Source organism: Artemia franciscana, chromosome 4 (assembly GCF_032884065.1).
Source record: "Artemia franciscana chromosome 4, ASM3288406v1, whole genome shotgun sequence".
Taxonomy (NCBI): domain Eukaryota; kingdom Metazoa; phylum Arthropoda; class Branchiopoda; order Anostraca; family Artemiidae; genus Artemia; species Artemia franciscana.
In genome coordinates this window covers 55,468,316-55,485,488 of record NC_088866.1, presented here as the reverse complement: position 1 = coordinate 55,485,488, position 17,173 = coordinate 55,468,316, and the positions used below count along the sequence as shown (strand labels likewise).

Genomic DNA, 17,173 nt, shown 5'->3' with positions numbered 1-17,173 from the left:
GTGCAAAAGTAATATGCGTCTATAAAGTAATATCCAATTCCAATTGGGATTTTGAAAACATTTTTAATGGGGATCCTTAAAGTAAGCTTGAAGATTAGGAGCTCAATTATGCACAACATAGGGAGATGGTAGTAATCAATTTTACCTCATTAATAGAAATTTCTGATTTAATCAAACTAGACTTAGAGACGATAATGGATCGGATTTAACGGAGCTTCAATTATGAATGAGGTTCCAATGTTTCTATTATACATAAATACAGAAACATCGCGCTTCATTTCCCAGCACGTTATTCTAACTCGCACAAATTAGAAACGTCAAGGATATACTTTTGACACTAGACTCCTCAATAAAGCTCAGAAAAATAGAAAAGGTTTTATTTACAAATCGAACAAAAACGCCATATTATTCTTCTAGAACAGACTTAACCATTTTCAGAATGTAATTTCCGAGCTCATCGTCCTGTAAAATAAGCACTGTGTCACTATAAAATTAGGAAACATTAGTTATAATTATAATAAATATTATAATAATATATTAATATAACTAAAATTAGTTATAATAATTATATAATTAGAAAAAATTAGTTAAATATAAAATTAGTCACTATAAAATTAGGAAAAAAAACAACGCTTTCCTTGGAATGAAAATTTTAATTAGCTATGTTAAGGGCAAAGAAGATAAGCTACTTGTGCAAAACAACAATTTGTAGATTTTTTATAATACTGTTTAGAACGAATGAGTTATTAGATTAATTATGAAACAAATCCCTTAGTCAGTTGCAACGCTTAAGGGCCAGGTGGAATAAGATCGCAAATCACGGAGCTGACAAAGTCATTAAAGAAGGTACACTGTGGGTGTCATTTCAGTGACTAAATACACATATTCCATGTACATATATATGTTATTCAGAGACTAGAAATGAAGCTACTTGATTTTGATGAATTTAGCCACGGTGACGGCCCAAAAGCGGAGACAGTTTTAGAGGGGGGACAGAGGGGGCACTTGCTCAGGGCTCAGGAATTCTTGAGGAGCAAAATTTATAATAAATAACATAAGGGTTATAATCATTTTGCAATTTTGACATTTAATTTTTTTTTAACATAAGGCAAAGGGCACAGTTAATAGATGGAAATAACTAGCAGATTATTAGTCAATTAATAAAACAAAAATAAATACAGAAATGAAAAATAATTAATTACTGACGATTAAATAATAACAATTAGATAATTTAAATAATAAGTTAAAAAAAAATTAATTAACTAATAAATCGAAAATAATTGTGTTATTAAATTAAAATTTTGTAAAAATTTCGCCTAAAAATTTCATGAGAGACTGAGGGGGGGGGCAGCACTAATCAAGACTTCCCCAGGCGCCAAAGAGACCAGAACCGCCACTGCGCAGCAGCTAGTTTATCATGTAATCGTAACAAATTTACGAAAAGAGAAACAATATACGAAACAAGAATTGCGAAAGATTCACTAAAACTTAAATAGGGGAAAAAAAGGGATATCTATCAGATAAATAATTGGGTTTCCTAAAACACTCAATACTTACCCTTAGGTAACGTAAGACTAACGGTATATGATACACATACCCAAAAGGGTGCAGATAAAGATGAGTGTATTGAATAACGGGTATGTATATAGGACGAAGATAAGGTAAAAACATGCATATCCTTTGACTCTATACCCTTTATACCCGACCTACACCATTAAATACAGGGTGAAGGCTTAGGCTTACCATGCATACCTGTTGTAACTCACATACATACACCGTGCTATTTGGGTTTAAAAGCAGTTATACTTTTATTTTGATTTTACGAATCTTCTAATCAAGGTTTTTTTACGCTCTAAAATAAGTAAAATGTGCTTAATTCAATTTCATAAGAAATTCTCCGGATTATTGTTGACAATTGCCATTTAAAATCTAAAAGAAATCAATTTATTTCACTTTTTAGCACTAATCTTTATTTTATGGAATTATCCTTCCGTGGTTAAAAAAATGACAAGTAAATCAAGGTCATTGGCAATTAGAATCAATAAATGTCGAAAATGAACTGTGTAAAATTGATTTTTGACACACTTGCCTATTACCAATGCTATTCAAAAAACAACTTAAGTTTAAGCATCAAATTTTAAAAGTGGCTTTAGTTCATTACCTAGCTTTCGAGTTTGCTCACTACTAAACCTGCTGAGTCTGCGGCCAGTGAGGAACCCATGCCAATTTTCGTTTTTCAGTCCGAGGTTCAATTGAAAACTGCAAGATTTTTAGGTGCTGCTTTTGTGTTGCAAAGGATGTTCTTTTGTACTTTAAAGGGTGTGCTTTTGTACTGCACAGAGTGTGCTTTTCGTCGACTGTGGGAAAATTAAACAATAAATCTTTTCCATATCTTATGAAACATATAAAAGTACCACGAGCATCAGAATGAAAACTTTTTTTTGCTTTCTAGCTCCATCTTTGGTCAATCCCCGAAAACTGTGATTTTCCACGATTTTTCTTTTGGTTGTTACACCATTATTGAATTTTTTCGTTGCATAAATTCTCTCCTTTGTTGTCACACTGAACATTGAAAAGGAAAAAGCGACAACTTTTCTTGTTTACGAACAAGCCCAACCAAACAGCTATCACACCAAATTTATCTCAGTTTCTGTTCGTTCAAAGTTTTATTATCACTCTTTACTTTCAATTGAAAGAAACTGATTTAATTTTATTAAATCTTACAATGAGCTTAAGAGGCATATTTTGGCACTTTAAACCAAAGCCTATGCCAAAGTTAGATTAATAGCAGCTTATAATCTAAGCATTGCTATCTCTATTCTTGGACGGATTCGATCACCTGCTTAGCTGTAGATTCATTTAGGGGACAACTAGGGTTATCTACTCAGCCAGAATGTAAAAAATTGTTGGGTTTATTATTATTATTGTTCTTTTTTAATCTCATTGGCTCCATCAACATAATGATATGCAAGTATTACTGTTCAAATTCTTTATTTTATTATTTTTTTTCACCTTTAACATATTTGATCTACCTTCACTTGAATGTTCCAAGCGAGGGATTTTTAGGGGTTATTTCTGCTGGAGGTTATTCTAGATGGGACTGATCGTCGGGCGGAGCCCATTTTTATGTATTTCTGATGGGGTGCACCCTGCTCAAGGTAATCCTGCCGTGTAAGGTAATTCTTACGGTAGGGTAATCCCACCCTGCCGTGATGTGTTTTTACATGTTGCCCTTAAATGCTTTAGGAACAAGCTTCGATAACTCCTCTGATTGAGAGGAATACGATGAATTTGTAAAAGACCGGCATAATTGTCACGTCAAAATGATCTCAGATTGATTGCAAGTGTTCGGCATCTGAGCAGCACGAAAAAGCATATTTTGCGAAAATCAAACTTACTATCAGCATTCTATTTTGAATAGGAAATATTTTTTTTTTCTTACTTTCTTGGAAGATACGATAGAACTTCATTTTCAATCAGACATACCCAGTGGAATTTATACAGTAAAGTTGCTCAGTTATTTTTGCTCGACGAAATCTACCTCCTTCTGTTAGAAGCTAACTCTGTCAGAGGTCACTTGTTCACCTGTGAGTCCAAGCAAATTCAGTCCTTTGCATACAAGTCCAGTGGACATTGTCCGTCATGAGTGAACCCAGAAATCTCGATCATCCCTTACTTCTATCACTATCTACCTAGTTCTAGTAATTCTGCCCTAGGATGGACGGATGGATGATGACTATCTATCAACAAGTGAAAATAACACCATTTTTATACAATCCTGAAAAAGGCTTATGCTAACTTTGCCTCTCATTGAAACTATCTGCCTGGAATTTTTCTACAATTAACCATGGCTTGATGGCAACTTCAGTTTAATTAACTCAGAAGTTAGCTTCTGTCAGGGATTAACTCTTGTGAACATTATTTATCGTAACGCATTGTCTCGGAATAACAAAAAGATCATGTACGTACTTTGGTTTTGGAACGATTTTCAACCTTTAGTTTTTACGGTGACATTCGGTACTAAAAGACCCGTTAAACCAGAAATGTATAAATTACCTCGTATAACCATTTTACAAGGATTTCGAACTTGGCACTTTGATCTTTTTGTCGTAGACTGACATCTACCGATTGTACGCAAAATGAATCATCCCTCCTTGTTACAACTTCCCAGTTCACCAAATCTCTGGAATGAAACGCAAAACGTAAATAAAGCTCATAAAAATAATGTTTGTATCACATCTAAGCGTGTTATATCTAAAAGTTTACATCTCTAAATATAATGTCTTATCTGAAATTTTCCTACTTCTGAGTTAATTGTCAAAAGCGTTTAAATAGCTATTCTCATAAGGAGGATCAGCAGGACAATGCAGGTTCAGTCACACTTAGACCCTCCCGTTCCAGGAAAAGTTATTTAAAATACCAAGAACATCACAATGAAAACATTTTTTTGCCCACAGGCTCCATCTTTTGTATATCCTTACCTGCAAATCGAATTTTCTACGTTTCTTCTTTTGGTTGCTACAAAATTATAATTGTTACGAAATTCAAAGAGGGGCAGCACTGAAGTAAGATGTGAAAGGGTTTTTGCCTCAATATTAGGCACAAAAAAAGACGACGACTTAGGAACGTTTTTAGGAACTCTCTTGCTAACTCTAAAAGTTGAAGGTATTTTTCTAACCACAAGACTTTGCTATAAGAAATAGAAAAACAAAAATTTTGAGAAATATATAAATAAATAATACATAAAAAGTAATATAATAATACATAAATATTATAAGAAATGCATAAAAACATAAATATGATTTTTAAAAACCTTTGGTTGTTACAAAATTATGGTTGCTACACAAGTCAGCGTTGCAAAGCTGAACCGTGAACAAAAAAAATAAGTGGAAACTAATTGGGTAGAATTGATAACGCTTTGCGTTCGTAAAATTCAAAGATATTGCAGAAATCTGCAAATAGCCATTTAAAGAAGACATGTTAAAAAAAGAAGAATTACAATCAAAAGAAGTTGCTATATAGAATAATTTAATTGGTTATCATATATCAAGGGGTGGAGCCAAACAGGGTAATTAATACAACTATGTGATGTTTCAGGAAGGGGTTTTCTAATTTTTGAATGGATTGAGCCTGGGAGTTTTTACGGTATATAAAGCAAAAAAAAAAAAAAAATGAATTTCACATTTGTACTTTACATGATACAAATTAGGTGAGAAAATAATTCTTTTGGAATCAGAAGAAAACAAAGATTGAATGAGGGTCAAAGGGATAACAAAAGAGAGGGACAACAATAGGATAACAGGTCTTTCCAAAAAGATGCTCTAGTAAGTAAGTCAATTAACTAATAATAACTGGTTCTTAAATCAAATCTTCATTCTATGTGTTTAATTTTGAAGAATTTTAGTAATAAAAATGCTAATGCATAGATTGGATTTTCAGCTATTCAACAATACATACACTTGTGGCTAAGGACGTTTTAGCAATTTGAGTGACAAAGGCGAATCAATGGGAAACCAGCCACGATTCCAGCTAAAGATTTGGCTAACGCTATCCGCTGCACCACCAGAGAGCTCACCCTTTGGTTTAATTCCCATGCAATTTTTTCTCCAGAAGGCTAAGGATTGATAAAGAAGCTTTCTGACTGCCTGGCCGTATTTGAATATTAAAGTTCAAATCAGGTGAACCTCTGTGCTGACTCTAGCTACTTCTTGAATATACCTAAATGTTAATGAAAATGGACTTATAAATAAAATATTGAATTTAGTTACACAGTGTAATTTTCAAAGGCTTGATTTTAGAAATTTAAAGTGATGCAAAAAACTGTTTTCACAAAAAGCTCGACAATATCATCTTCCCTCTCCAGTGACATAATGAAAAAAAGGAGTAGTGAATGCACATTAGTTTTATGGCTGATGAAATTCGGTTTCTAATGCCCTATCAGTACGCTAAAAATTGAAAACAAAAAGTTCATTTCGTCTTTATAGCAAGCGCTCAAAATGACGAAATAATTTCAAGCACAGTAAAATGTCAGGCACCCTTATAAGTACTTTAGGGGTTAAATTTGTTGTTATCTGTCATTTTAGGCTGAAGGTAATAAAACAAACTAATATATTTGAATTCTGAAGCACACCCTATACATCCACCAATACGATATCGCTGAAAGTCGATATCTGTGGCATCGTGACAAATATAAGATAAAAATGTATTTAATCGACAGTTATCACTAAATTATATGTAAAGCATAATCAAATAAGAATTGCTTGAATTTGCAGTTAATGCTGAAGGTGAAAGTAATATGCCCCCACAGTGGATGTTAGAGGCTATAGTACACATGGATAGATAAATTTTCTCAAGATTATTTTGCTTTAACTTGCAATAAGGGATGTATGTAGTGGAAAGGACCCCCCACCCAAAAAAAAAAAAAATCAAACCTTTTCCAAAGCCCTCGGTATTTCTAATTCAAATTTTCAAATAAGGATTTGTCTTTAAATGCCCCCCCCCCCCCGAGAAAATCCCTGTCTAGATGCCTGGATGTGAGTTTAATTAAATATCAAAGAAAGTATTGTCTGAGAAGCAATTTCTTACTCTAGGCGAGTCACTAGGAAAACAAAACTGTTTTCAGGAGCCAGGTTTGAAGCGTGTTTCGAATCGGATTCAACAAAAATTATTTTCTAGTTCAATGAAAAATCAAAGCGTTTCCATCTTACGGGCCAACGGGTTCCAAGTGTGTTGGATAGGGGTTGTTCAATTTTAGAAAGCGCCAGTATAACATGATTGAACAAGGGTCCTGAAAGGCCTAAACAACGGGGCTCAAAACAATAATCTGCAAAACCTGTGTCCACACCGTGTTGGATACGGGGTGGCCTGAAAACGGGGCTTTAAAATACTTTATACCTGAACGTCATTGTTTATATTCGCCCGATCAATTTTAGATTTTAGAGCATATTATCCCTGAGCGTAGTAACCGAGAGCGAATGAAGCACCGTACCAAGTATTGCCTTCAAAAACTAATTTACCTTATACATTAAAACAGATGGAAAGGGCGGAGTCCAGTATTTTTGTTCTGGGGATTGGGGAAGCGGAGGGTAGTAAAAGAACTGTTGCTTGAGGTTAAATACTTTTATCCTGAATTTATGTTTATAGGTCTAGTAAAATTCAATTAACCACATTAGAAATTGATTTAACGTGAAAAATTAACCAGAAACTTAAAAGGAAGAAAATAAAATTTCAATTAGTGGCTGTGACATATAAACATTTCAATGGGAGGATTTAAAATTGTTTCTCCTAGACAAGTATACAGCAATTGTAAAAATTCAACATTTGACTCATAGTATTCTAAATTCAGCGAAAAACGCTTCGTGGATCAGAGCCACCATCTTTTAATTTCCATTGATTTATCTACATAATAATAATTTGATGCTGAATGGCACGGTTGTAAGTTCTAAATTGAAAAAGTAAAATAAAAACCTTGGCTAAAAATTAACTTACTTTTGAACCTTATTGCTTATCTTCGCTAGAGCAGTTGCAGGTTGAGAGTCGTCAGGAAGGGGAACTGGGCAGGAGAGGATAAGCTCTTGTTTCGGCAAACCTAGTTCATCGGCGGCCTTCTGAGAATCCATGAGTGTTAACACCTTCAAGAAAGATTCAGAAATTCAAGTCTTCTTCTTCTTAAATGGGTTAAAAGTAAAACGGTTTGCATAATCCCGTCATCGGAATCAAATTCCGAGCCCTGCAGTGTGTTGCTGTAGCTAAGTTCAAACTCAAGGTCCGGTATTACCAAACTAAGATGAGTCCTGTTGCACTACTACAGGGCATTCAAGATTCTCAAGTGTACTGATCGCAATATTCTTATACTCTTTCATAGTCAAATAATTCTTTTGGGAGGATATCACATTTTTAGCCCTAAGGTAAAACAGTTCATAGTAACCAGAAATTTGAAAACATGTTTCTAAAGAAAACTATCTATTGAGAAAAAATTGCCATTTGTAGCATATTCAGGAATACTAATTATTATTTTCCTTAGTCATAACAGTAAAATGTTTTTTGAAAACAAACTTATAGGAATTTTTTAAAAAGAAACCCCTGGAACCCCTTGAGAATGACATCACAGGAAAACTGACACAATGAAATTGAAAATGCAAACCTTAAAATGACATCACAGCAGTTTTTAGCACTTTCAAAAAAGGTTCCTATTCTAATTAAACTGCCTCGGTGTTTCAATAGCCGTTCTTGAAACATTGGTACAAAGAGTCAAACTTTAGCGCAAAGAGCAAGGTATTGGAGAGGGGGATAACCCCTTCATGTATTGAATAATTTCTGCTCGTTTTGAGTTTTAATGTTGTAATGAAAAATACCCCCCCCCCCGATTCAGCCTGAAAAATTCTTCTTAGCACACTTTAATTTGAAGAAGACTTTAATGTCTAGTCTTTTTCTCGATCACTCCAGAAATCCATCCTTCCGTTAAAATTTTTCCCGGAAATTCAAAAAGCTGAAAGTAGCTCCAGGATCATTCCCCCGGAACAACTCCACACGCAAAATTAATTAGCAAAGAGAAAGTAAGACAACTCAAAAGACATTTCGTATTGGAATTCTACTAAACCCTCCTGGTGTAAAATTTCCCCTGAAAAGTTCAACCCCCAGAAACTTCCCTCTCCCGAAAAACTCTCCCTATGGAAATCTACACCAAGTATAGAATATCTCCCCCCACCCCGTAAAGTGTATGCATACTTCCCTATAACAAATACTATACGCAAGCAATGGCAAATTTCATAACATTTAGGCCTTTCCCCACGGACAGTGGTCGTTTTACGCCTAAGACATAATTATTGGATCTTTCAACTATGCTGGACAAAATGACTATGCCAGAATTTTAATCGGATAAGTTTGGGGAAAAAGGGAGGAGAAATGGGGCTAGCTATCCTCCAATCTTCTCGGTGACTTAAAAAGGGCACTAGAGCTTTCAATTTCTGTTCGTATGCACACTCTCCCGATCTTCTAGGATCAATATTTCGATACTATCACCCCTGGAAAAAACCACACCTGATGGTCTGGGTTTCATTAAGATTCCTCTACTCTTATGGGATATTTTCCCTTATTTCAAAAATCAGGCAAATTGTCTCAGGCTCGTAGCTTTTGATGGCCAACATTACATTTAATGAATCTTATACATTTAGAATCAGCATAATAAGCTGATTCTTTTTGATACATAAAATTCCGTTTATTAGAGTTTCGGTTACATTTGAGCTGAGTCGCTCCTTACTTACAGTTCACTACAACGAACTGTTTGATTTATACCACCTCCTCAGTTTATCCCTTTTCGTGCTTTACTTACGAGCTTAGTTCCTCTTTAGAATTTTAATTGCTTTTAATCTTTTTGACATGTTAACTTCTGTGATATATGTTTTTCTGTAAACAATCATTTATATTTCTTTTTTATTGAGTTAGTTTTTAAGGTTAACCTTGAACAACGAATCCGGTCCATCTCGGATAGTGATAGCAATCTTTTGGAAATAATTCTCATCTTATGTTTCAAGTGCAAAAGACACATGTAAAAGAGAGAAAAAATAAAAATAATGCAGATTTAGAGAGCAAAATAGGAGAATAGGAACTGAAAAACCAAGAAGAAATAAAAGGACTTTTATTTTTGAAACAACAATAGGACATATTTTTCTTTTTTTCGGATTTTCATATTTTCAGATATTTGTAAATTTCTTTTACAAATATATGTAAAAGTAAATATATTTTACATATATATGTTACACAAATATATTTTCATTTTCATTTTAAAATTGATTTCCAATTTTCTTGTTTTTTTTTTAATGCCTGAAGTGTCATAATGTGCGCCAGAGCATGTCATTGGGCGAGCACATTGTGCCACGCTGGTCTCAACTGCTAGGAGTCATGAGAAGATATGCTATTGAGGATTTTTCATTAAGTTATAATGATCGATTCTAGTGTAAACGGATATTTTTGCAGGAAAATGCCAGAAAAATGCTATAGGCTGATAATTCACGCCATAGGGTGCCATGTGCCAGGCATTGAGTGTCAAAGGAATGACACAAGCCCGCAATAGGGTGCCACGGTGGCGTGAATTGACATGGTGAATCACGAGGTGTGGGTTGAGAAAACACGAATCGATGGATTTAAAGCGTGATTTTTATCATGAAAATATCTGAAAAATGCCTTAGGAATGATGAGGGTAGGTGTCTCTACTACTTATTACTTATTAGTGTCTTAGTGTTATATAGTGTCTCTACTGCTTACTAGCGAGAAACCGTAATGTGAAGTTGTAATTTTTTCTTATTATTACTATTGTCAGTAATAAGGCTTTCCCTGCATAAAATGTAATACTTAAGGCTCATTCAAAATGGGACATTGTTCATAACAAGATTTAAATTAAAACAATGTAGCACACAGGTACGTCAGATAGAGCAGTAGAAACGAGGTGTTTTTATTAAAACCTCTCGGAGATATTTCTTAATACGGCTTAAATTTACCTCTAATAACACCCCCCCCCCCTCTACCCCACCTTTCTTTAATTCACGCTTTTTTGCTTATATTTTATCCTATATGAGCTTATTTCACGTTTTGTATTTCCGTTTGTTGAGATTCAGTTCTTTTTTTCTGTTATTTCTTGATTTTATATTTTTTTTAACTTGTATGTAAAAAAAAAAATGTCTGTGTCTTTTAGATTTCTTGTTCCGGGATGAATCTTTCCATACATGAGCAATGAAATATCTAAAGCCAATGCTATGTAACATCTCACTCATTCAATACCTGACTTAAACTTTCTATGTCATCTTATACCACTAATACAATATAGCACGCAGTGTGTCCAATAGACTAAAAATCAATAGCCTAGCTGGATAGTTACACGACTCGGAGACGATGGTTAGGAGACACGCAATCAATTTTATCGTTCTAAAAAGCGTGAAGGGAATTCCCTGAGTGTAGGAAACACCTTGTCACGTTGAAGGTATTCCCCGAATCCAAATAATATGAACAGTTTGCTGGTTCGGCTGTCTAGCGCACAGTTCCATTGGAAGAAATCTCTATCGAATCCTAAAGCGGACAAAAATCTTTGGATTATAGAAGCTCCCTGAGGAGAAAATCCTGAAGAAAATGAAATCTGCAAGAAAAAACCTCTTAAGGAAAAATGCCTTGAAAAAAAAAGAAATTCTGAAGAAAAAATCTCTTAAAGTATTATGTAACATCCCAAGTGTACACCGTCATTATGTAAAATCCACGTGTGCACCACCATTATGTTATAAGTAATACGCCATTACGTATCACTTACGTGTGTTTCGTCATTAAGTAACACGCACAAGTGCGCCCTCCCCACTTACAACTAGGGTTCATACATAATAAACCATACATAATAAATCTACCAAGTCACGCAAGATAATATCATCCTCCTCATAGATACATACTCCCAGTTATACAGGCATCCCCGCTTGACTAGCGGACCTCGAGATCTAACACGCCACGCGAGATTAACAAACATGTGGGTTATACCGTTATAGGTTCACTATAGTATTGCGTAGGACCCAGGTGTTCGTAATAACATCCAGAGGGACTAGTGGCTCCAGTAATATATCCCCTATCTGACCATTTCAAACCATAGGGTCACCACTACATTCCCGGCCGATGAAACATTCCTAAAAATTGTTAGCTAACTTTTGTAAATTATCTTTCCACGTGCTTGCAGAAAACTGGTAGACAGTATTGTTAGTTAACAGTTGGAAAGTCGAAGAAAGCTTATAATTTCTCTCCTATGCTTGTTTCGGTCATTTTATAAGAGCTGAAAACTAAATACATACGCTATTTTTAACCAAGTGCCCTGAAATGGGGGGGGGGGGCTGATACCCCCTGAAAAAATCATCAGTGTTATTTCTGACTCTTTAAACTCTTTTTCTTGTTATTTGGAAAATACTGTATGCTTTGTATATTGTGGAAGAGTTTATTTTGATAATCTAGATGCAAAAAATGTCGTTTGATTGAGTTCAACAGCCCCATCAACCGTTTTTTGGAAGCTTCAAATTCATGCCCCAAGCCCTTCCTAACATTTTGAATAGATACACTTTTGACAACCTAAGTCCACATAGTATCTTTTGATACAGTTCAACATTACCCCAATCTTCCCTGAAAGTTTTACCTTATCCACCTAAGCCATTCCTGAGATATTGCAGATACGCCCTTTTAACAACCTGAACGTACTTAGAGTTGTTTTTTTAGCTCAACATTTTTCAATAGTTTCAATTAAATCCTTCCTTGGATATTACAGATTGGACCTTTTGCGAATCTGGATAAAAATAGTGTCTTTTGATTTAGTTCAGCTTCCCTCATGATTTTAACTGGAATTTTCGACTTAATATCCTTAGCCGTTCCTGAGATTGTGGAGATATACCCTTATGACAACCTGGATTCACATAGTGTCTTTTGATTTAATTCAACGATCCTCTCGGCCGTTTCTAAACATTTTACCCTTCGCTGTTAGTAGAGTGATAAAGGTACCATACTTGAGGATCGCCCACCTTAACTATAGCAGGAGGCCTAGTTTCTGAATAGTTATATTCAGTATAGTATTTGGTCATAAAATGGACCATAAGTTACCACAGTATTTATATGATGGTAAGACAGCTAATATTATTGATATGCTATTGTAAACCGAAGATTGGCAGGACCAATACAAGGTATTAGGGTACAAAGGAGTGCTATTATTGATGTAAAAAAAAAATCATTATCTAGTTGGGTCTAGGGTTAATTTAAAGCTGAAATTTTGGAAGGATAACTACCTTCCGGGAAGCCATGAAGTAAGTAGACTCCAGGATTAAGGGAAGCTTTCCAGGAAGAATTGAAATCTAAACTGGAAAGTTTAAAACTTGACAATATAGAAGATGGATGGAATAATTTTAGGAAAATAATTTGTGAATTTGTTGATGGTGTCTTAGGGATGAAAGTTAGGAACGCAGCTAAGAATATTATTGAAAATACTTTGTGTTTAATAGAGAGGAGTAGGGGTAGATGATAGATCATACGAAAATAAGAGGAATGTAAAGAAATTGGAGAAAGCATTAAAATATGAATAAAGTAGGTGTGAAGTGAAGAACATGAAAAAAAAGTACCAACGATCGGGAAGATGCTAAACCGGGATAAATTATGCACTAGCATAATTAACGTGTTATTCTTCAGTTTTAAGTCAAAGAGTGGTAAATTAGCAGTTTTAATTGAATTAAGGAATTTCACGTAATTACACACAGGAAAAAGCCTTCGGCTTTTTTTTTTAGTAGAACTAGTAAATAACGGACTACCCTGGGCACCGTTTAAAGTATTTAACTATAACATCATTTAGAGTTATTACCTACGATCATGACATTATTCATCATCTTGTATCCAAAGATGCGCCTTTCTTAAAAAAAAAGATTTTATTTTAAACATTGTGTTTAATTAATTATAAAAGCGAGTAGATGCAACAATTTGTTTTTAAGGGAGCCCTTAAACAGCTCTACATGATGTTCTAATGCCCCACTAGCACCAGCGGGAAAAAACGGAAAAAAGAGGAAACATACGTGCTTCCCATGCAAAAAAGTGATTTTTTCTTTGTTTTCAAACCAAGGGACTGTAAGTTTGATTTATAGGGTTTTCGACCATGTCAACTCCATTGGTGCACTTTTAATTTCAAAACTAAATTGGATTGAAAATAATTCATTTCGAGTTAAAACTGGCCGAGGTTCGGTCCTTTACTCCCGCTGCAATCATAATAGCCACATTTAGGTTAGTGTAAAACTTGAAAGGCTCTTGTAAGTAGGTCTATACGCCTTATTAGAAGTCTCAGACAAGAGTCAATTCAACTCCTGTAAGACTTAACCCTCTTACAACTACTATGACCAGGACTATTAAAGATGCATTTTTAGTGACCTTTGCAAGCATAGTTTGATTTATTACGTACCCAACCTCCTGCTTATTAGTTCAAGTTTCTCTACCCTATAGACTAATCTGCATTTATTAACATCTAGTTATGAACTTCTATGACTTGGGGTTAATAACGACAGAGTTTCTTGTCTACCCGTGGCAGAGCCATACCTGATTTATCTGTTGCAACTGCAAATTTATTGTCCAGATAAGCTAGTAATCGAGTAGAAACGGTAGAACAGACTGCAGCAGACTTACCGCGCTAAAGTACAGTTATAGCAAGCGTTTAATCTATTAATTGTATTGTTCCCTGGCTATGCCCAGGCGTTGTAAATTTCACCCCTTTAGGACTCGCTGTCTAAAACTTAGCAGTTAAAGGTTCGTTTATAAACCCTTTGAAATTGTTTTAATTGCCTGTTGTTTTCCAAAAATAATTTTATTTTTCGACAAAATATTCTGTTTAAAAATGAGTATAAGTCGTTTGCTTCATTTTCTACTGTGGCCGGCACTTACCCCCCGGAAAATCCCCCCATGGAAAATACCTCTCCACGGAAAATACCCCCATGTGGAAAATAAGGCATTCCAAATTTGAGAATTTTATTTGACTTTTGTTCTTTATTTTCCGTAGGGGGAAGAAATTTTGGTACTCGTGTATTTTACGCCACTCACTCAAATTACTCTTTAATTTTCTTTAAAAAACTTGTTAAAATACTTTAATAAATACTGTAAGCAATTAAATAAAAAAAAACTTTTTCAACTGAAAGTAAGGAGCAACATCAAACCTTAAAACGAAATTATTAAGAGGGTTGCCTCCTCCTCAAGACCTCTTTCTTTGCGCTAAAGCTTTTTCCTATAGAATTTTAAATAAAGCTTATTATTCAAATTAAACGGCCATTGGTTTTCTGGAATCGTTCTTAAAGAATTATGACACAAAGTCAAAACTATAGCGTAAAGAGTAAGGTCTTATGGAAGGGGTAACTCCTTTCATTCCATTCTTTTTAAGTTTTGATGTTTCTCTTTACTTCCAGTTGAAAAAACTTGTTTTTTAATTGCATTTCTGATCATTTTTAAATAATGCTGGGAAATCCTGGTCTCTCTCCATAAAAAATTCTCGTTCTTGTGTATTATACGCCACTCACTCAAGTTTACGCTGAGTAAAACTCGAGAAAAAACCGGTTTCTTAGTTAGTTACTTTCAGCTTAGTCTGAGACGATACCCACAAGACCTTTCTCTTCACTCTAAGCTTTTGACTAAGAGATATCAAATATTCTTTTCTATGAAAAAGACTATGTCAATAAAAAATGAACAGAAATTAATTTAAAAACTTTTTCCACAAAACAAGTTTGTCAAAGAATAGTACAGAGCCTCATTAAGCCAAAAATTAGTAAAAATAAATTCAAATAATTTTCTAAGCGTAAAACTACCACAAATCACCATCAATAAATGAATTAATCCTAAAACGAACAGAAATTTAATAAATAACGGATTCAAACTCAAAGCGAGCAAAAATAAACATGAGTAGGGCTGAGAACCCCCAGACCTCCTCATGACCAGAGCATAATTTGTACTTTACTGAAAATAAAATATATTTTAATGCTTTCACTTTTTTTTAGTTCAATAAATAAAGATGTATTAAGACTACAATGAATAAATATACATTAAACTGACAATACACGGTCATTTCTCTTTTTTGTTTTTAGTGAAGTGCAAATTCTGTTCTGGTCTTGAGAAGACGTGGGTGTTGTCAGCCCTATTCCTTCAAATATTTGCTTGTTTTGAGTTAGAGTAGGCTATCTATAGTCATTTCTTTTGGCTTTTGGTTTCATTTATTTATTAATGATGATGATTTCCGGTAGTTTTACACTTGGAAGATAAAAAGAAAAAAAATCGTAGAATTTGAAAGCACTTCCGTCCGTAAAAACTTAAACAATAAGAATTTGATGGTTCCCAACAGCCAACTATCGTTTCAAAGGAAAGCTAAACCTTCTCAAACTTTTTGATACCATTTGTTTTTAGCCTAATTTTGATGATTGTTCGCCTACATTTTATTTCTTCTTCTTTTTTTCTTTTTTTTTGCGCCCGCTACTGCCAAAAATTGCAAAAGCTCAGAAGGAAGTCTTTTCAATAAAAATGGATTTGTGTTTTTTTTTTGTTTTTTTTACGAGTTTTTAAGATACTTTTGGTGTGTAAATACCTATTTCCACGTTCCTTGGCACTTTTCAACGAAACTATAAAAAAAAACTCAAAACAAAAATTTCAAATTAGAAACCTGATTTTCCGCTGGAAAAATTATTTTAGATTGGCAAAATTAGTATAGTATTAAGCATCTGATATCAGTTTCTGAAAAACAGAGTTATAAAGCTAGAAAAACGAGCAGAGAAATACCAAATAGTAGATGGCATTACTGATTTCTTATTGACACTAGAGCCTCAAATCATGAAGAAAAAACAAAACATCCCACTCTAATGAAAAAACGCACTAAAGGACTACTTACATCATCTTTAACTACCAAAACACCATGAACCAAACAAGGTCTTTTCGGATCGGGTGGATTCATTTCATACTTTTGTTTGCACTTCATTAAAAGCCCTTGATCAATCACAGCATGGACAGGCAGAGCGGTTTTAATAACTGCTGTCTCACCATTAGCTGGCATAAAACAATCTATACCCAATTCCTGAAAGATTTAGAAGTCCTTTAATTATCAATGCATTCGACAAAAATAAAGAATACAAAGAAAAACAGGAAATGAAAATGAACAAACAAGCCAAAGGAGGGCGATTTTTAGCCTGTGGGGGGAAAACACAAAGACAAAGCAGATGTTTTGACAAAAACCTCCGCTAAGCCGTTCTCAGCGGTCGAAAAAAAGGGGAAAAGGAAAGATGGCATATATAAAGAAAAAAAAATAACTTATTGCAGTAAACCATACCACGAAAGAGAAATTAATAAATAAAACACAACCCAAAACCATCCTCGTTTGGTATCTTAATTATTTTATTCTTCATATTCGTCCTTACTTTGCCAAGCGTCATGTATAGCTAGTTCAGTCTCAGGACGTATTTATAATAAGCTCAGAAACGCCACCGTAGAAGGAGTGCCCTATGACAGAAGGACGCCAAGTGAAACGGTAGTGATAATGTAATGCAATTTATATTGTATTGTAATAGAATATAAAGTAGTGTAATTAAATATAATGTCATATAATAATAAAGTAATGTATTTGATAATGTAATTGGTTGTAGAAGACTTTAAAATAAAACAT

General features: G+C 34.3%; 1 protein-coding gene across 1 annotated transcript; it reads right to left on the bottom strand.

Annotated features, from left to right (window-relative positions):
* Positions 1 to 361: 361 nt before the first annotated feature.
* On the bottom strand, positions 362 to 16,609 carry LOC136026634 (integrator complex subunit 11-like). The gene is made up of 4 exons (XM_065703365.1): positions 16,406 to 16,609; positions 7,489 to 7,631; positions 4,057 to 4,183; positions 362 to 462 (listed from the first exon to the last, which is right to left on the bottom strand). Exons 1-4 carry the CDS (start codon positions 16,565 to 16,567, stop codon positions 406 to 408), a joined length of 489 nt encoding a protein of 162 aa, XP_065559437.1. The 5' UTR covers positions 16,568 to 16,609; the 3' UTR covers positions 362 to 405.
* Between the last annotated feature and the right edge of the window lie 564 nt (positions 16,610 to 17,173).

What these genes read in the sequence shown, in the direction of transcription:
- LOC136026634 (XM_065703365.1), bottom strand. Translation starts at nt 16,567, where the DNA reads ATGCCAGCTAATGGTGAGACAGCAGTTATTAAAACCGCTCTGCCTGTC. An exon ending in TTTTGGTAGTTAAAGATGAT is followed by an intron (nt 7,632 to 16,405) that starts GTAAGTAGTCCT and finishes TCTTTCTTGAAG; the next exon opens with GTGTTAACACTCATGGATTC. An exon ending in ATAAGCAATAAGGTTCAAAA is followed by an intron (nt 4,184 to 7,488) that starts GTAAGTTAATTT and finishes GTTTCATTCCAG; the next exon opens with AGATTTGGTGAACTGGGAAG.